General features: G+C 42.3%; 2 protein-coding genes across 4 annotated transcripts; one reads left to right on the top strand and one right to left on the bottom strand.

Annotated features, from left to right (window-relative positions):
- The first annotated feature begins 1,665 nt into the window (after positions 1–1,665).
- Positions 1,666–6,461, top strand: LOC120682677. 2 transcript variants are annotated; one of them, XM_039964656.1, is made up of 4 exons: positions 1,666–1,801; positions 2,572–2,971; positions 3,069–3,188; positions 5,111–6,461. In XM_039964656.1, exons 2-4 carry the CDS (start codon positions 2,612–2,614, stop codon positions 6,308–6,310), a joined length of 1,680 nt encoding a protein of 559 aa, XP_039820590.1. In that variant the 5' UTR covers positions 1,666–1,801; positions 2,572–2,611; the 3' UTR covers positions 6,311–6,461. The 2 variants fall into 2 exon arrangements, with proteins under 2 accessions (XP_039820590.1, XP_039820591.1); XM_039964657.1 differs by lacking the exon at positions 1,666–1,801 and adding an exon at positions 1,809–2,268.
- Positions 6,462–10,777: 4,316 nt separating this feature from the next.
- Positions 10,778–19,234, bottom strand: LOC120682141 (ribosome biogenesis protein BOP1 homolog). Of its 2 annotated transcripts, none has more exons than XM_039963896.1 (17): positions 18,999–19,234; positions 18,813–18,911; positions 18,531–18,685; positions 17,184–17,301; positions 16,623–16,724; positions 15,360–15,519; positions 15,162–15,234; positions 14,940–15,042; positions 14,697–14,847; positions 13,711–13,843; positions 13,522–13,628; positions 13,360–13,430; positions 13,213–13,273; positions 12,799–13,026; positions 12,569–12,653; positions 11,823–12,001; positions 10,778–11,414 (listed from the first exon to the last, which is right to left on the bottom strand). In XM_039963896.1, exons 1-17 carry the CDS (start codon positions 19,095–19,097, stop codon positions 11,329–11,331), a joined length of 2,010 nt encoding a protein of 669 aa, XP_039819830.1. In that variant the 5' UTR covers positions 19,098–19,234; the 3' UTR covers positions 10,778–11,328. The 2 variants fall into 2 exon arrangements, with proteins under 2 accessions (XP_039819830.1, XP_039819829.1); XM_039963895.1 differs by having other exon boundaries at positions 15,126–15,234.
- Between the last annotated feature and the right edge of the window lie 779 nt (positions 19,235–20,013).

A 20,013-nucleotide genomic window follows, 5' to 3' on the forward strand; every position in this document is an offset into this window, starting at 1 on the left:
TGTGTTCCCTTGGTCCGCAACGAGCTGCAGAGAAATTCGTTTCGTTTCTTTTCGTTGCATGATTCTTCTGAACCGTGATCAAAGCCTCAACTACTGCTGGCCCCATCAGAACATGCAGGTGTCCCGCTGGAACAAAACTGGAAGTACGTTCTACTAGGAAAAAGAAAAGGGTCAGTTGGATCCATGCCACTCCAATTTTTTGAAATTGGATCTCATGTTGAAAATCATGCCATTGAGTGGCATGATTTTGAACGTGACACACAATTTCACGGAGTTGTGGTGGCATGAATCGAATTTTCCCAAAAGAAAACACCATGGATTGGATTGGAGCAGGGGACACTGGGGGGATGGTAGAGATCTAGGATCATCTGCGTCTATATTGTGCTGCCCATGATTTTGCGGAACACGACCCCTTAGCACAAGGAAGCCGGTATATCATGGATGAGATAGTCAGCTAAATGAATGAGCACCTGCCACATAGGCAGCCTCTCCTTAATATATATCCTAAATCAAACCACGTTTAATTTGATCAAATTTGAAAAAATAATAAATGCGTATGATACAATCCGAATATCGTCAAATTCATCATGAAATATTACAGTATGTGCGTCACAGATATTAATATTCTTTTTTAGATTCAGTTAGATTTAGGATAGTTTGACTTAGGATAAATCTACAGTTACATTCTTTCCACCAACTTCACCCTAACATGGAGAGCGTTACCAATCAATAGTCCAATGCCCCTTGACATTTGTTGAAATTCACACATACACACCATGCATGTTTAAATATTTAAATACACACGTGCATAGCGGGGAAAAAAAAAGCCCCAAAGACCGCAAGGTCCGCAACCCATCTTCTTCGGCCCGTACAGCGCACCAGTCAGTATCCCCCGCCGGCATGCCGCCGTCCTACTACTCGTGCAGTCGTGCCCCTCGGCCGCCTACTACCAACGAGGTGTATACTCCGCATATTTGCGCGATTAGTATTGAAAATTTAAAAATTTATGTGGCATTGTATTTTTACTTAAAGATTATACTATTTTTTTTACCATACATCATTCTTTTCATTATCGTAAATTATGTCTTATTGCTGTTTAAAACAATTCAAATATGATCTACCTATAATAACAATTTGATTTGTTGAGCTTTAATAATATTATGCATATAATTATTCTCATTTTCGTTTTATTTTGATTGATTGTTGATAACTTTAGTTTTTATTAATAGTATATGTTTATAATTGATACATAGCTAAATGATATTTTATATTTAATTTTTCATAATGTCAATGGTGGGTAATTTTTAATTAGACGCAGGGGTATTTTAGACTAATTTTATCATAATGGCAGTGGTGGATAATTTTTATTTTTCTATTTTTTGATTAACGTGAAAATTTCTAAACCTTTATAATGCTATATTTGTTGGCCAATAATACATCCCCTCACGCCGGCCGTCGCATCCGCGTCCATGCTCCACCACCGGCCGGCCGGCCGTTCCGACAAGCCCCAATCATGCGAGGCACCCACGCCCCCGGCCCGGACAGCTCACGCGCGCTGCCCGCCCCTGGCCTCGAGCAGGTCGACACGACGACACATACACGCGCGCGTACACCATACCCACAACACCCCGCGCCATCATCCCTGTCCCCCGTCCGTTCCCCCCCCCCCCCCCCCCCCCCCCCCCCCCCCACTCGTGCGCTGCGCAGGAGCTCCAAAGCCCTCATGATGGCGGCACCAGCCAGCGCCAGCAGCGGCTGATCGGCCCGAGCTCGGACGGGCGGACAGGCAGCTCATCAATGGGTACGCCACTCGGTTCGGGGCTCACCTCTCCTCTCCCATCCCATGCCGGCTCTTCTTCCTCCTCCTCCTCCCTTTTCTTTTGGGCCCTGCTTTTCCCCTGCGATCTCGAGGTTCCTGCTCGGTCGTGCCTGCCGCCATTCTTTGGGGGCAGGACATTGCCTCCCATTAGCTTGGTTTGGCTCTTGGGCCCTCGGAACTGCGTCTTCCTCGGTCTCCGCGAAAGCTGTTTCCTTCCCTCCCGTTTCTTTATCCCTTTGCCATTTTCAGCTTGCTAAACGAGCGCGTTTTACTCCATACCATCCATCCCCCACTGTGATTTTCGGTCCCTTTTTTCGCGCATTTTCGAGACGATTCAGCTGCATCTTCTTCAGTCGCCGGGTTCGTTGCTTGCTCCTCTGTTCAAAGGCGAGAGGAGGGGGGACGAATCTTGGTTCCCAAATCCCAATGGCCTCCTGTGCTTAGCAAAGGTGTGTGTGTCTCTCTCTGTCAAGTGTGTGTGATGGTCACATCACATCGACCCGCTTTGCTTTCGCTCGCCAGTTCTTGCTCCCCTGCTGCTTCTAATTCCTTCTTTTAAAGCTGCGCCGATTCCATCCTTTTTCCGCTTTTGCTTTCGTTGTCTCGCTTTCCCCTTTGATCGGTCCGTCTGACTGATGTGACGGCCTCCCATCATGGGCATCTCCCCCTCTTCTTGACCGCTTCAGCGGCCGGCGAGACCGAGCACTGACACCACCCGCATTGCCCTCTGCTTGTTCCTTATTGCTGGGCAGGAGGAGCGGGAGGAGGCGAGAAGAATCCTGGGAGGCTGCAATGCCGAGGCGGGATGCGGAGGAGGGAGCTGCCGGCGACGAGGCTGCCGCGGTGAGGCTGGCCAACAAGATCCGGAAGCGCCGCGCGGTGTCGTCGTCGGGGACCTCGGACCCGGCGGCCGGGAGGAGGCTGCGGTCCAGGCGGCCCGCCGTGCTGCTGCCGCTGCGGCACATGCCGGAGTCGTCGTCCCGGAGCCGGCATTGCCGTGGCGGCGCCGACGGCACGCGGCCGTCGGCGTCGGCATCTGCGAGGAGGCTCGTCGACGCGTTCTGGCAGAATATGGACAAGGGTATGCTGCTTGAAGCGGACGCCGCGGCGGCGCGCCGGAGCTTGGTTCCCTGGAGCGGCGCGTCGACGGAGGTGAGCGCTGCCGCATTTGAGCAAATTGATTATTTGGTTGCGTTATTTGGGGGGCGTTTGTGGGTGACAAGGTGCTATCGACTGTTTTGTAATTCAGATGTCCAAGAGGTCAAGAAGCCGGAGCAAGATTTTGGAGGCGGATGGCAAGGGAAGCCGGCGCAACAGCCATGGCCGGTGGATCTCGGCGGATATGATGAGCATTGGCAGTGCGATTGAGGTAATAAAACCAGAAATTGTTCTGCCATTGTGCTTTTACCATTAAAACATTTTTCTTTCATGAATAGTCTATTTGGTTTGCGCACTGCAGTTTACCGTATTTGGCATTTGGCAAAGCTCTGACTGTAGTGCTATTACAATTTGCAAAATCACAATAAGCTCAATTCAGCTGAAAATGGTCGCCAGAAACACCATTAAAACTTCTGTGCATGATACAGTCTCGTTCTTGTTGTGATATGGTTGCGTTTGGAAGAACACCACCGCTGAGTTCCAAAGCTACCTGCAATATATCACAAATTTAACCAAAATGGTAAGCGGGAAAGTATGTGCATAGGCTCTGAATTGTCCAGCTATGAATCTATGATCTCAAAAAGTGAAGTCCTCAGCTTCTGATGATGCATAATAAATCAACTAATTGAAAGAAAAGAATCTCTTGCTTTGGAAAAGTGATAGCTTTTAACACTCTGTCCCATTGTATTTATGCTCTATTCCAAGGTTCTAAGGAAGAATTATTATGACCACCACCTGAGAATAGTCTGAATAGTGGGCTGCATAGAAAGGTGCTAACTATTGAGTTCTGAAGCTATTTATAAATTTGAAAAATGTGGACCTAGTTTTTTTTTTTTTGAAACGGATGCGGACCTAGTTGTAACTTATTCAGAAGGGCAAGACTTTTCACGCATCATTCATTGTTGTGCACCATCAGGGTCAAGTTGATTCTGTAAACATGAAAGCTTATCTAACTTGCAAAGCTATATAGTTTCTTGATTCAGTCATCATTGAAGTGATCACTGCAAATTTGCAGTAATTTAACCCAAAAAGGTAAAGTGTGATGTGTCTGAATAGGTTCTGAGTCTGAGTTATCAAGCTATCCATTGTATTTAACGTAAACCTAGCTAGTTGTAAGAATTAGGTATCTTGCACTTGAAAAAGCCAATATAACTTTTGACACCCAAGTTGGTTTCCATAAATTCAATATGCTATTCCAAGGCTCTAAGAAATCATGTCTATGACCACCTAATGGTTGAGTTCTGAAGCTACTTATAAATCTAGAGAACGCCGACCTAGTTGCATGGAAAAAGGAATGTTTCACTTCACAAAAGTGTAAACTTTTGACGCCTCATTCAGACATAGGACACCTTTAAGTGCAAGTTGATTGTGTAAACATGAAAGCAGTGGAAACACGATGCGCATCTCCAAGGAAGTATTTTGATATACACATGCATCTTGTCCACTTCTGCAACTGGCTATGAACTAGCTTGTACCAGCTTAATTGTTTATTGTACTATGAAGTGGCTCAATGATACTTTGTCCATTGATAGGCTGTTAAGGAGGATTTGTTATTAGTTATTGAGCAGTAGTTGCCTTTTAGGTGTACGGGGTGTAAACACATTGGTTAAGAGTTGAATACTCTTGGAACCTTTTGGGAAGGCAAATTGGATGGTTGCAAGGTTGCTTGAAGCTAATAATCAATTAAATAGAAAATAATTCAAAGTGATGTTTGAGCACGATTGCAGCCTCAGAGATCTTTGATTATGTAGCTTACATGTGTTTCAGTTTTAGCTTCTTTTCCTTTTCCAGGGCAATGAATTCAGTTTCAGTGATGCTGATTTTTCCTTTTGATAAGCAATATTAGTATGCAGCTGATTTGTTCTTTCTTGGTGTTCTTTTATCAACTACAAATATGACTGGTTTATCTACCATAACTGAGTTTATGATGCTTTGAAAATCTAGCAAACTTACTCGAATATGATGTATTTCTTCTTGCTTAACACCATCTAAACATTGTGAAATGGCAATCACTAGTTGGTCGCTTAGGAAAATGTTCTGCTGAATTTGATCATTTCATATTAATACATTCATTTTTTGTAAGAATGATAGCACTTGTCATTGAAGTTAAAAGGCATTGTTAATCTTTTTTAGGTAGGTACATGCTCCCAAGATGATGTTTCAAGATGTCCCGAGGAGAAAACATTCAACCTGCAGGATCTGCACAACAGCTTGATTGCATCTAAAGAACTTGTCAAAGTACTAGCCCACATCTGGGGACCTGGAGAACTGAAGCCATCAGCTATCTCGCTCATTTCCGCACTGCGTTCTGAGCTTGATGTTGCTCGTGCTCATGTAAGAAGGTTTATCAGAGAACAAAAATCAGATGCACACGAAATCGAGGGCTTAAAAAAGCAACTTACAGAAGAAATGGAATCTTGGAAGGTGAAGCAAAAGGAGAAGGTTGCAAATGCTCTCCAGTTCATAGTTTCGGAGCTGGACAGTGAGAAGAAGTCAAGGAAAAGAGCAGAGAAGGCAAACAAGAAGCTAAGCATTGCTTTAGCCAACACTGAGGCCTCGCTGCAGGCAGCAACAAAAGAACTCGAAAGGGAAAAGAAATCTAAAGGAAGAGTTGAGAAGATCTACAGCGAGCTAATCAGAGGCATCGACGAGGACAAGGCTGAGGTGGAGGCGCTGAAGAGAGAAACCGAGAAGGCACAAGAAGAGCTTCAGAAAGAACGTGAGATGCTTCAGCTTGCGGATGAGTGGCGCGAACAGAGAGTTCAGATGAAGCTGCTGGAAGCACGGCTACAGTTTGAGGAGAAGAATGCAGCCGTTAATCAGCTGCGCGACGAGCTCCAAGTGTATCTGGATACTAGGAAAGAGCAGGAACCAGCAAATGATCCAATGCAATTGTCCCATGCATCTGAAACTGGCGCAGCTGCAGCTGTTGCAGTTGCTTGCAGAACTGGTGGGGACTGCAGCGATGACAGCCAAGACGATGCATCAGAAGGAAGTGGCATGCACTCGATTGAGCTGAATGTTGACGGCATCAGCAAGACCTACACATGGAGCTACACTCCTTCCTCAAAAGGCAGGCAGAGGCATGAATCCTTCTCGGATAGAGGGATGGATGGAGCCAATTCGTGCCGCCTAGAGCGAAGCTTTCGGGACCTGGACGAAGAGTTGGAGGGAGACTGGGCAGAAGGGTGCAGCAACGGGATCCTCAACTTTGAGCATGATGAGGAGAGATATCAAGCAATCAAGAATCTAAGGGAGCAGATGCTGGCTGGGTCAGGGTTCATCCTGTCGCAGGGAAGAGGAAACGCTGAAAGGGAGTACTGTGGCTTGTAAGATGAATATAAATGGAACACGAATTTAAAAGCGTGTCATATGGATCACTATTTGTTCCTAGATCGAAGTGTTGAAGAAGACGGAGCATATATATAGTCAATGTTCTCCTGTGTGGATGAGTTTCCTCTGGTAAATGCTTGAGCTCTTCAAAGCTGGGGTTATAGGGCTGGTGTATTCATGTTCAGTTGCCTGTTTTTGATGTCCTATATATGGGGACGGCTAAAGTCAATACATGTGCAGGGCTGAACCAAAAATCACAAAGAAATAGGTTGCCAAATGGCCCACATGGCTGTCAAAGAAGGGGGCTGGCTGTGGCCTGTGGGTTCTCCTCTGCCTCGCCTGATGCGGGCGGACGAACGAGGAGGCAATTGATTTGTTCAGGCGAGGTTTGGATGGGCCGGACCGAAGTTTTACAATTCCGGTCCAAACTGTAGCCCATGAAACTGTTTCTTTAACTATTTGGCCCAGGCCCAGAACTGTCCGACGTACTTCTCCGTGCACGGCCCATCTTCGCACATCCCCCATCGGCGTAGGCGCGTAGCTTCCTGCCCGACGAGCAGTCAGAGCGCAGTTACCCATCGCTCAAGGACCATCACGAGATGAATTTTTTCGGTAAATTATATTGAGCTGGTCTATTAATAGTAGAGATTGTTGTGTATGTTATCTGCTAAATAGAATAAAATCTTTTCATGTATGCAGAAGAGATGAAAGTGCTGACATCACTCACATGCATGTAGATCTGAAATTAAAAAAATTATAACGATTAAATTAGGTATTCAGATTAAATTTAGATTGCATCGTTATCTTTCTTATGACAAGATCTTTAAAATAAGATCACACTTGCTTATGTTTGCATAATATTTTTTAAAAATATTTTCTTTTATATTAAATAATTAATTCCGGATCCCGGGAACAAATAATTTAACAACACGAACAAATAATCATTTTGATGAACAAAAAACATAATATACCGAACAAATAATAATGTACAGCGAACAAAATATTAAACATCGCGAACATTGTTCGTGTTGTTAAAATATTTGTTCCAGAAACCGAAATTAATTATTTAGTATTAAAAAATTATTTTTCAAAAATATCATGCAAACATAGACAAGTGTGGTCTTATTTTGAAGATCTTGACATGAAAAGATAATGGTGCAATCAAAAATTAATTTGGATGTGGTTTAAGATTTATAGTTTTTTTTAGTATGAACTCCCCTTCGTGTTGATGATATCATCAATTTTGTCTTCACCTGCATGCATGCACGCACGTGGGAAAGAATGGAAACAGTTGGAACAAATGAAGGCAAACCTAAAATTCGGCCCAATAAGACATGAGGAAAATTAATCACTCCTTCAGGCTATGTATCACGCGCGTGATGCATAGCCTTTCCGAACACAAGCTGGTCTACCTATGTGTTTATTTCAGCTGCAGCTCAGCTTTTGAGTTTTTCTTAAAAATTGTGGTTGGTTTAAAGCTATTAAAAGCTCGGAAAACTATTTTTTTAATTTTTCATAAAAACTCAGCTTTTTCGAGAAAAATATGCTAATTATTTGAGATTCTAGATTTCCACGTTGAGAACATGCCAAGAAATTTTAAACCCGCACTCCCACTATCCCACGTTGCCCCCATCAACCCAGTAAGGCAGTAACCCACTTGGACGTGCGTGAGCAACCCACACCCAAAACTCATATCAGTCTCTTTCCATCAGCCCGGTGGTAGTTGTTGATGTAGCATTAGAGTTCTGTTTGGCAGGGCTCCAAAAAGAGCTCCGGCTCCACGCGGAGCCCTACCAAACGGGGTAGAGCACCGCGGCTCTAGCGATGAAGCCCCGAAATTTCTGCTCTCTGGAGTAGAACGGTGGAGATGGAGCCACAAAATCGTGGCTCCATGCGGCTCCGCGGAGCTCCTCCCCCCTCTTGGACCACCTTGCCCTCACCAGGGCTCAGGAGGCGGCGGCTCGGGCGGAGGCTGGCGGTGCGAACGGATGCCGGGAGGCGGCGGATTTGGCGGAGGCTGCCGGTGGCTCGGGTGGAGGCCGGAAAGCGGCGGCGCGGGCGGAGGCCGGGAGGCCGGCGGCGCTGCGGTCAGGAGGCACAGAGAGGAAGGAGAGGAGTGGGCGATTGGATAAGAAGGAGAGGAGGAAAAAAGAAGAGGGAGAGAAAAAGAAAAGGAGAGGAAAAGATGAAGAGAAAGAAAATGGAAAAGAAAAAATAAAGAAAAATATAGGAAATGACAATTTAGACATTTCACAATCTCAATCCAATATGTGAAGTCATTTTGCCTAACGTTTTTCAAAATGACTCTATCTCCACTAGAGAAGCCGCTCCACCAAATGAGCCGGAGCCGAAGTTGTTTTTGGAGAAGCCGGAGCTCTGCCAAACAGGAGCTAGGTTCTCAAGCTAGTTGCATTGTATGCAAGGGCCCAAGGAACCAAAGTCGCGGGCTTTTACTCTGGCGATAAAGAAAAGAACGATTGGAATCTGACTGGCCCATGTCCAAGGATGATACAGCTCATATGATACTACTGATAGGGATCGACCGTGGGCAAGGATGACTGGCAAAATGCAATACAATGTTTTAATGTGGTTTCGCCCCTAATTATAAAACAGATATTAGGACATTCCCTATTAATTAATTATTGTCCAAAAAAACTGTGCTTAAAAAATTCCCACTGTGGCCATCTTTAGGCCCAAAATGTCCTGAATTGAGTGGCTCTAACTGTCCAACTGTCTCAGGGTTTATTTGGTTTCAGAGGCTAAACTTTAGACTATCACATCAAAGAGAATCTTGATATTTATTAGTATTAAATGAAGTCTGATTACAAAACTAACTGCAGAACTCTGGAGCTAAATTGAGACGAATTTAATGATATATATTAATTCATAATTGGCGGATGGTTACTGTAGCATCATTGTAGCAAATCATGGATTAATTAGGCTCATTAGATTCGTCTCGCAAATTAGCACCCATCTGTCAAAAAAAATTATAAATAAATTTTATTTGACACTCCTAAATTGTAAGATTCCTTTTGATGTGATAGTGGCTAAAAAAAGCTGATGGAAACAAACAAAGTCTCAGCCAAAAATGTTGGGCGGAGGAGCATTTGGGTTGGACCTGGAGTGTCCGTCGAAGCACTATGGCTATTCTCAGTGGGGGTTTCATAAGGTGACATGGCATAGAATTTAAGAAGAAAGACTTACTAGTTTCATCTAGAAGAAACTAGTTTCATCTAGATGAAACTCTCCCTACACGAATACCAACACTCTATAAGTCTTTAAATTAAATGCAATATAGATCCTACGAAACCACAATATAAAATTATGCATTGGGAGATACTTTCAAACATTGTTTCATAGTTTTCTTACTTACGTGGCTATCTTGGAAACATCAACATAAAACTCTCTACTGGGATTAGCCTAAGGGCTTGTTTGATTTGAGACCTGGCAAAGCTGCGTGGACCAGCAGCGCTCCCAGACGTTCGATTTTGATCGCCTGTGGTTACAACAAATGTTGAATTGCTGTAACCTTCCAGGTGAACCTGTAAGATTGGTGGTTACTCCTAAGATGATTGGTGCAGAAAGTCGGTTGTCAGCCGTGTGAACAAACCAGGCGAGAAGCTCATGACTGCAAAGACTGGACGGTAACTAGTGCTAAACCCCTTGGTAGATTAAGGTGGCAACCCATAGTCCATTTTTCGCTTCAGGTATCTTCCAGGGTGGTTTACGTGAGTAGGCATCTGGTGGATTCCATTATTTGTTGATATTTAATACTTTGGATTTCATTATTTATTAGTTCACTGAACCAATGCCAGAAGGCAAAAAAAATCTTTATTTTTTATAGAGTGAGTAAGAGTTTTTAGAGTAAGAGGCGGCAAAAACGCTCAGCCCCATCCATTACGACAAAGCCAAAATATGTCAGGCAGGTTTACAGCGTTCAGGTAGCACAAGAGACGAACTGCGGCCTAACACTGGTTGCCTACAGCTAACAGCAAGGCACACAGCCGCGCTAAGAACCAGGTTTAGACGGGAAAAACAGTAAGCAGTCCCATAGGGAGAACAGTGAACAGTAAGCAGAGCCAAAAGAAGAAACAGAAGAGCGCTCGCTCCACAGGTGAACGACACGCTCTAGGTTCAGAAATTACACTTTTGGCAGCCCCAACTTGAGCTTCTTCAGGAAGATTTGATTTCCAGCGGGGCTCTGAAATCTGATAGATGCCTCCAGGAAGGCGCACCATTAGAGTGAGTAGGAGTTTCCATTTTTTCCTTTAGATACAGCTGCAGAGGTGGAGCACGCGGCTGGCGAAGCTGTCGGTCGTGCTCGCTGTTGCTCCGGACTCGCTGTCGGTCCAGCGCCAACAATGGTCTGATTATATATTGCTGTGGGACTCGAGGCAGCAACCGGCTCGAACTCGGACTGGACTTAGCAGGTCCTAATCGCGGACCCATCGGAACACAGCAGCGGGGTGGGGGGTAAATAATCTCAGCCTTGATAGAGCCTGGTGTACAGCATCCGGTATTATAAGATTCATGGTACAAACTGAGGGATATGGGTTTTACATCCGCTAGCTACAGCTTTCACATAACGGAAGAATACAACGGCCTACCCTAGGAAATTTTGTTGTCTAACCACTAACAAAACTGAGGGATATGTGTGACAGCACCTCAAAAGCTTCTGGAGCAGCTGAAGCTCCAGACGAGGAAATTTTGTTGTCAAACCACTAACATCGGTTTTGTTACAGTTTGAAGTGTTGTTTTCGTATTAATGTTACACAGCTACAGGAGTTTGGACTCATTTGAATGTTTCTCTTCAGAAGTAAGATCCTCCACTAAACCAGTCAACCGAATCAAAACTGACAGACTTGATGGCTTCACACGCAACAGCCGATCCAATTGTCACATCATCCAAGCTTCTGTTAGGGGCTTGTACCAGAATATAGCAATCATCACCATACCGAGCCCCAATGACAGGCTACACATTTACCTGCCAAAATCAGGAACCGTCCTTGCAGGAATGCTTAGTCACAGTACAGTCGAATCACAGAGTCAGCACCTGCAGTGAACAACCAAGGTTGTTTCGGATGGAACTTGCAGTCCAGAACCCCTGCAAACTCAGAAAAGTGGTTAAATATTGCCTTGAGATATCCCGGAGCAACATAATGAACCTGTGCCAAGGGTAAATAACAAAATATTTTTTATTCCAAAAAGAAAATCAAGTTATTGGTTTGTCATGCCATGAATATCATCTTTGCACTCAGTCGGGCATCTCCAAGAAAAACTAAGAGCACTATATCAAACTAACATGGTCTAGTTTCCCTAGCTATTTTTATCTAGCAGGAATGCAACTATTTTACTTATATATGAGTTCCCCAACAAAAGAGAATGATACGTTAGCTTCATAGTTGGGTTACCAGTATCTGAACTGCATGAATGAAAACAATTAAAAATCTATGCAAGTGAACAAAAATCTAGAAGAAAAGAGTAAAAACTATTGAACCAATGACATGCATACCTCTTCCATCCAAAGTAGAATGACCGCGAAGAATTTCCAATGGTACAATAAGTGGGTTCTGATTAAGATCAGAATAGACCATTCCATGACATACATAGGTAGTACAATCCTCAGAGGATGAGGCAAAAAGAGGGTACTTTCGGTGAAAAGTAACATTGGTAATATCCTTTGAGTGGATCCTGAAATTTAGCAAATAAGTTACTGGTATATCGAAATGAAAAAGTAACGGATTAAAATGCAAAATTGGCAGACAACTGTGCAAACTTTATATCAAGAGATTACTTTGACCTTCATGATGCAGTGGACAAATAAATATGTTGATGACAACTGTAAAAGTGCAAGCAATGACCACAACTGTAAAAGTGCAAGCAGTGACCACACAAACCAGACAGCAAAGCATACAGCCCATGTTGTACAAATATTGCAACACATTCATCAAATATTATGTCGGCGGAAAGTCCTCAAATAATGGTGGCTGAAGAGATTATGATCAGAACACATTAGAAAATGAGCAACCTAAACTTAAAGGAAGAGCACACATGAAAAATAAGCTTTTACGATGCTCAATTTTAATTTCCATTATTTCTCCTGGGAGAGACTTCCAGCATCCATACCAGTAGGATTGTTCATATACCATGCATAGAATTTAACAATGCCTATAATGGTAAACTTGACAACACATCTTTATCTAGAAAAATTACGTGTTTTTTATTTTCAAAGGGGATTGAAATAAGAGAGACACATACTTTAGAGTCTTGTATGGTCTTGTAGATAGATCAGTATCAAACCAGCATAGTTTGCCATCTTTGCTTCCCACAATAACATTATCACCTACACATAAGAAATGTGAAGTGATCACAATATGTATACAGTCAATATTGATACTAACCTACCAACAGGTACAATCAGTTCGGAGCGACTCCTTAGAAGATTTCAAAATTCTTAAAAAAAACAATCAAGCTGATTTGTGACCTACCACCAGGATGGATTGAGATGGAGGAAATCTCACGGAGACCTGACTCCAGCTTCTTTACCAATTCTGCCTTCTGGAGATCATAAACCCGAACAAACTTCTTAGTAGCAACAAAGAACATCTTCTGACTTGGATGGAATGTTGCCGCAACAGGAAGGCCTGGCAGTTTACGGAAAGGATGGTGCGAGTTCTTTTTTGTGAGCTGATGCAGCAATACAGCTCTTGTATCACGTACAAAGGAATTAAGGTGTACAAGGGGAACAAAATCACGATGTCACGTCATAGACCCACAATATTTAATGTGGCCACGGAAGTTAATATAACTAAAAGTTGAGAGGGGCTACACATAAAAAGAAAACGAAAACAAGAACAGATGGAAATAAAAAAAATCAATAAGAAATTATTCATAAAGGATATCACTTGGCACAACTGTGGTGAAGTAATCTCCCTTAAAATGCCAGTCCACATTTGACACAGCCTGAAGAAGAAACAAATTGGTAAGCAAGCAAAGCAAGTTATTAAGTTCAAAGGGAAAAAAATTAAGTTAAAATATGGGTACCAGACCTTATGATGAATCAAGGTGATTCCATCAAGTTTTTCATGCCTCATCCACCTCACAGTTGGTTTCTTACCATCTGCAATATAATAATAGTAATATAGTATTTCAGAAGACTGAAGAAGGCAGTAATACAATGGAACATTTTATTGGCTATCAATTTAACACACCAGTATCATCTTGAGGAACCATTTCACCAATCTTCAGGAGCTCTTTTGCCCTCATTTGCACTTCTTCACTCCCCACCTCAGCATTAATAAGTAGCAGATCATGTCCACTACATCAAAAGAAAAAATGAATGACAACAATAGATAAAGCTTATAGACAGGAGAAATATGCTAGAACAGCAAAAGGCGTACACAATAGCAGCAAGAATAGGCCTGTCAGGTGAAGGATTCCAGGCAATATGACGGACATCACCGCCGACATTCCAAACTTTAAGACAGCGACCAGTTTCAACCTCCCAAACACGAATTGTACCATCTCGAGAACCTTCAGAAAAGAGTCAATTGTAACTTAATATTATCATGCTCAAATTCATGAAATCTTCTAAAGTGGGGAAACCTGCTCATGTCAGTTAACCTTATATACCGCAGGGTTACAATATTCCATGTGTAGTAAAACAGAACCCCCGAGTATAAGTTCACCTTAGCAGTTGCAGCTGTTTCTCAAAAGCAGTTTTGGTTTATTACTTTTTGCATATCATACTAATACAATTAATCCCCCATATAAGAACTGTTTCACTTGATTAAGAACATATCTTCAGCCCAGGTTTGCTTAGCAGTTAGATTAGGAGACTACTAACCTCCCTTCCCATGTGCATTCAGTAAGATGTGTAATACTTCCATTCTTTAATATGCAGGGAAAACTGAGCTATACATTAACCTACAATTTCAAGCTAACCAAAATTCTAGATTTTCTTAAAGAAACAACTATTACTTTTTGCAAAATCAATTCCATGATATAGTTAGTGCTACTAGAAGGGCGGACCTAGCGCACAGGTAGAGACTCTCCACTTGTGGCCCAGAGGTCCTGGGTTCGAACCAGCCTCTTTGCAGAATTTTAAGAGAATTTTGCAACGGTAAGGCTGTCTAGGAATTCCCTTCCCCAGACCCCACCTTGTGTGGGAGCTTTCAGCACTGGATCAGCCCTTTTTTTTTATATAGTTAGTGCTACTATTTTTAAGCAATAAATTACAACATATCGAAAACCGACTACGTGAATACAACATCAGAGTTCTTTTCGCATTAGTTATAAACTTATAATTATCAGTCCATTTGTGTATCAAAATGTTCTGTGCATGTATATTCAGATAAATACAGAAAATAATATCATTAGCACATACCAGATGCGAGCCACTGCCCTGTTGTTTCAACTGAAATGGACGTCACAGGACTCGTATGGCCCTTGAACTCAAGGTAACAAGTTTTTGGGTATGGCCTCAAATCCTTTTTACTTGGTAACTTGGGCTTGAGTGACTCAGGATCAATATTTATCTGTGATACATCAAATGATTGGCACAAATTAGAGACAAATATTGTCCTTAAAAGCAATAAATGCTACGGAAATAATGTAGGGCTGAACTTACACGCTTTTTGCGGGTTCTAGGGCATAGATAAAGATCCAGACACCGATCAAAACCTTCCCTTAGTGCCTTCTCATATGCAGGTACACTTCGAAGAGACTCAAATCTGGTGAAGTGAGGGACTTCAAATTCAAAATGCTGACCATATAAGTCAATGAAGAATGGAAGTAAAAATGATAGACATGGTACCGTTTCGGAATGAACTTTGGACGATCCTCCTCATACATAAGCTGGTATGAATCTATTTCCTCTTGTGTCGGAATGTATTCAACAGAAGGATTATATGACTCTTCATGACCTGGATACCCATGAAGAATCAATAGAAAGTTACTGAGTATAAGAAAATCTAAGTGAAAACATGTTTCAACAAGTTCCAACAGATTATTATAGAAGCTACTAATGCTGAAAAAGGAATGACGATACCTGGTAAATTAGGTTTAGGAGCGGGAATGTAGCTCAAGCCTTGCCGCTTATTGTCTGCTGTATCAGTTTCATCTCCCCATAAAAGATATAAGTTAGATTCCTCCTTTGGCTTGTCCAACTTTATCCATCCATTACGAATGGCTCTCACAAGTTTAACAACCTGCCACCAGAACACATGAGCTAAAAGGTAAGACTGAGCAGTGATGCAAATAACTTAAGACGCAATACAATCACAGAGCAGTTAAATAGAGAAGATCCAAAACAGGCTTTGTGGTTAGTGACACTTATGCAGGATCTACATCACAAGATTTTGTCCTGATCAAACAATAAACAAGCTCCGCAACAGAATAACAGTAAGTTATGTAAGTTCACAAATTCACTAGTGAATGCATAGCTCAGTCAGAATCCAGTACTGTTACTTCCTAAATATGTGGTATGATGGAGGCCTTTGTGGGCTGGCACATGTGCCATGTGCAGAGGAATTGGACAGTACTGTACCATACTGTAGCAGTATGGCCGAAATGAATCAATCTTAACTCTAAACAATTAAGTTATGATTGTTAATATTAGAAAGATAAGCTTACAATTAAGTAATAAACAATGAAACAATCTAGTTCCACTCTCCCCAGCTGTCTATATCATGGGTCATCTCTCATGCGTAGTCTATCTCATCCCTAGCAGTCACCAAAGCCTGGCAGCCCTTTTGGTGGTGTTTATACGGTTATGATCCAACGATCAATAAAGACTGACACTTAGTAGCAAGCATCCTACTTGCCTGGACAACCAAAAATATCTTCCAGGTGAGTGAAGTGATGGCATGTGTAGCTACATTCTTTCAAATGTTTTACCATGTAGGTGATTTGACATGCGGATTACCCCATAATCAGTGCGGAATTACAAAACCACCACCAAGTTTGTAGCCACTGCCTAGGTGACTTCTATTTTATATCAGCTAGGCGTCAAATTTTAAACACTGTAATTATAACATGAAATGAAGTGGTACGCTGAATTCAGAAAAAAAGGGCAGAGATAGCTAATCATAAAAAAAAAAATTGAATGTTTAAGTCAGGATTATTCATTAGATCATTGCATAATCACTGCTCAATGGGATACAGTATTTAAATGAATTAGTATATAGAGTCTGGAAAGAAAACAGTAATAACACATTCATAATCCAAGCAGTCAGATTTTGAAAAAAAAAACTGAAAACAAATAAAGAGAATGGTCCAAAATTACAGGAGATAGATGAAATGGACTATGTACCTTCTTCTGCTCCCACTTTGAAGGCACAAATCGCCTCTTTGGTTCAGGGGCACTAGAAAGTGGATGACCTTTATCCTCGTATTCAAACCAATCAACATAATCCTAGAATACAAGTTAATCAGTATGCTGCATCTGTGCACTATAAACATATGGAGAAACAAAAAGAAATCATTTAACTGCAAAAGAGCAATCTATTTGCATGAATCTGGATAGCATTCATTAGCACCATGCATAAAAATTCAATACTATGGATGAATATATCAGTAAAGGTTATTACCAGTGAAACTAAGTCGTAAACAGCTCATATATTAGCAAGGAATAAGCAAGCACACATTGCACATGAACTATCGACAGAATAAGAAAAGCACACATTGCACATGAACTATCGACGGAATAAGATCTCGTATAAAAGTTTTAGTAACACAATTCATGCTGGTGTCCAGTCATTCACAAAAATAATACTAGGCTGTTCCGCCTTTGGATGATCATATACTTAACATTTAAACTTGGCACATTGAGCAAATATATAATATATAATAGATAAGGATTTGTAGTACATACTGGATATGGATCAACATTGGCATGTGGAGTCTTTCCCTTTAGCAATCTACTAATTATCTTAGCCTCTTCCTTTGTAATCTGAACCTCCTCGTCATTATACTCATCATAGATCTTTCTCCTACATTTGGTGATGAAGAAAAGAAATTATAAGATTGAATTAATTGAGCAAGAAAAATTATACCGAACACAAGGTTGCAGCAACCAAATGGTACAAGGTGTAAGGATAAAGAGTTTGTATGGAAGGTAAACAATCGGATGCATCTGCTAATTGGTGCAGGGATATCCAATTTTCCATATTTGATTTGAATAATCATGGTTCTCAGAGGTTCATGCATATTCTGAAAGAAACCTAGACATGTAGGCTGGAGCACTGAATCAAAATGATTGTCAATCCCTTGTTTATTTTATGTCCTTAGAAAAACTATAAATGTGGAGAAATGTCAGGCAGAGATTAAACCAAAATGATTTTCAAGAACTTTATCATTCCATGTCCTGTTGTAAGATCTAGAGATGTATAGAAATGTCATGTGACTAAGCCTTCTTGACAGCAATTGAAAGCTCAATTTTTCATATCAGGATGAAGTGATTTAACTGTTTAAGTTAACATTCTTAGTGGTAATAACCAAAATGCTAAGGCCCAATCCATAAGTAGGATGAGCCTAAAAGCATGTAGCAGTTCTATTGCTTACATCCTCGCTTCTTTAGAAATAAGTCTGAGGTAACAAGGATTAGCAAGGCCATTGTTGGGTAGGGTGATAATTCAAGAACAGAATCTATGATAGATGTGAGATGTCAGCATACCAAGTAAGCCCAGATGAAACTAGCACGAGTTATTATCCCAACAATTACAATTGATGTGCTGAAATCAGTTGTGGATAGATTAAGAAGGCACTCTTTAATGTTAAAAATATCATGTATAAACCATGGCCACAGACATATCTCCAATTAGCTCATTCAGCCTAGAGATGTTTTTAACCTTGCAATCTCCCCAAGAAACACAAGTTTTGGCAGAAACAGTTAACCCTAACATGCTAAAAACACAGGGGAGAAATAAGTTGAGACACCTCTAAAGATGTTTAAATTGGAAAATAGTTCCAATGTGAACTTGATAAGTTCCAGGGCAACTTATTTGTGGTATGCTGATGTTATTTTTCAGGTTTTTACAAAATTTCTGTAGGGTTGTTTACCACCTACCGAGCAAATCATCCCAAGTAACGAATATATTGCATTAAAACATGTCTCGTTGGCATGGAGAAATTCTCAGAGCTTAAACATTAATCCATTCAATAGTGGTCAAAATTGATAACAGCTGATTAAGTGCCTGCAACAGAGCAGTTCAAGACTTACCAATTCTTGGCATCGTCCGCGTTTTTGAGGTAGGCTTCAATTTGCCCCTCCCTATCGCGCTTCTTGATCTTCCTCCCGTCGATGTCATACCCAATGTGCTCTTCGTCCTTGTACCACTCCAGAGGCACGTCCCCCACGGTGTTCCTTGGCGCCACCTGCAAATAACAGCAACATCATTTAAAATCTCTAATACTCAGGCAAGCAACAAGGAAAAGCAAAACAGTCCGTGAATCAGCAGCTGAAGCAACGCAAACACCATCACCAAGGGCGCGAATGCTTCACCTCATCCTCCGAAGAGTCGCTCTCTTCCGCAGCCGCTGCCTCGTCAGAATCGGCGTCGGAGCCGGAGCCCTCGCCGCTGTCCTCGAACGACAGCGACTCCTGCATCCCTCACAAAACCCCCAAAACTTGGTCAAAAATAGAACGGCGCAAAAACATTGGGGCAGAGTTATAAAAAAAAAACCCCACCTCATCGTCGTCCTCGGACCAGACGCCGTCGCTCCACGAAGAGTCGTCGGCGGAGAGGTCGTCGCCCTCGAGCTCGTGCTCGCCGTCGCTGTGGCCCATTTTCGGCGCCGGAAGCTTGGCGTGCTGTGTCCGCTTGGGAGAGGAGGCGGGAGGCGGGAGGCCGGCGGAGGTGGAAGCAGGGTCTAGGGTTTAGGACGGCAGAAGGGGATTGGCGGCGCTCTGGCGCTGCTAACCGGAGGAGCGGGGAACCGCTGGGTGGATGGGCCGGGCCACGGACAAAATCAGTTTGTCAGCCCTTGGTCGTAACGGGCCTGCAACGCTTGAAATTTTGAATAGGCAGTGGATTCTCCGAATTCTCCCAACTTCGGAGAAACACCAATCAAATTCTTTTTGGTGGGACACCAATCCAGTTGGAGTAATCTCAAAAAAAAAGCAATCCAGTTAGTATTTTTGCAACAATTCAAATGATAGCCTTCATAAATGGCACCAAGTCCACAAATGCTCAAACTCAGCATTGGTTGTTGCATTTACGACTAACTATTTTTTTCCTGCAGCAGGAAAGATGAGCATAGATAACGTAGTTTACATAGTTACTAGTGCATGACGCGCGCTCCTGAGCCATGTGTATTAAAATTTGGATAAATAGATGCTAGATGTGTAATAAAAAGTAAGGGACGGGAAGACGGTTGTCGTTATAATGGGTGAAGCCAAATTTTGAAATTGTTGTTCTGGGGTGTAGAAGGGAGTGACGAGTGAATCAAAATGAGCAGAAAGAAAGCAAACGGGCCGGCATAGACAGAAAACAATGGGCCCACTAGAAGCGCCTGCACGAATGCAAATACAATCTGTGCCGTACAAAAAAACGAGTGAATTCAAAGCACAAAAACAACCGGGAGATAGAATCCGTATTCGGAATCATCCTATACATGCAGGTTTTGGATGGACCAACAGTGTTTTGTGATGCGTCTGTACTCAGATGGTCAGCAGATGCAAACTGGAATTGACAATTTGTGAT

This window comes from Panicum virgatum, chromosome 7N (genome assembly GCF_016808335.1).
Source record: "Panicum virgatum strain AP13 chromosome 7N, P.virgatum_v5, whole genome shotgun sequence".
Classification (NCBI taxonomy): domain Eukaryota; kingdom Viridiplantae; phylum Streptophyta; class Magnoliopsida; order Poales; family Poaceae; genus Panicum; species Panicum virgatum.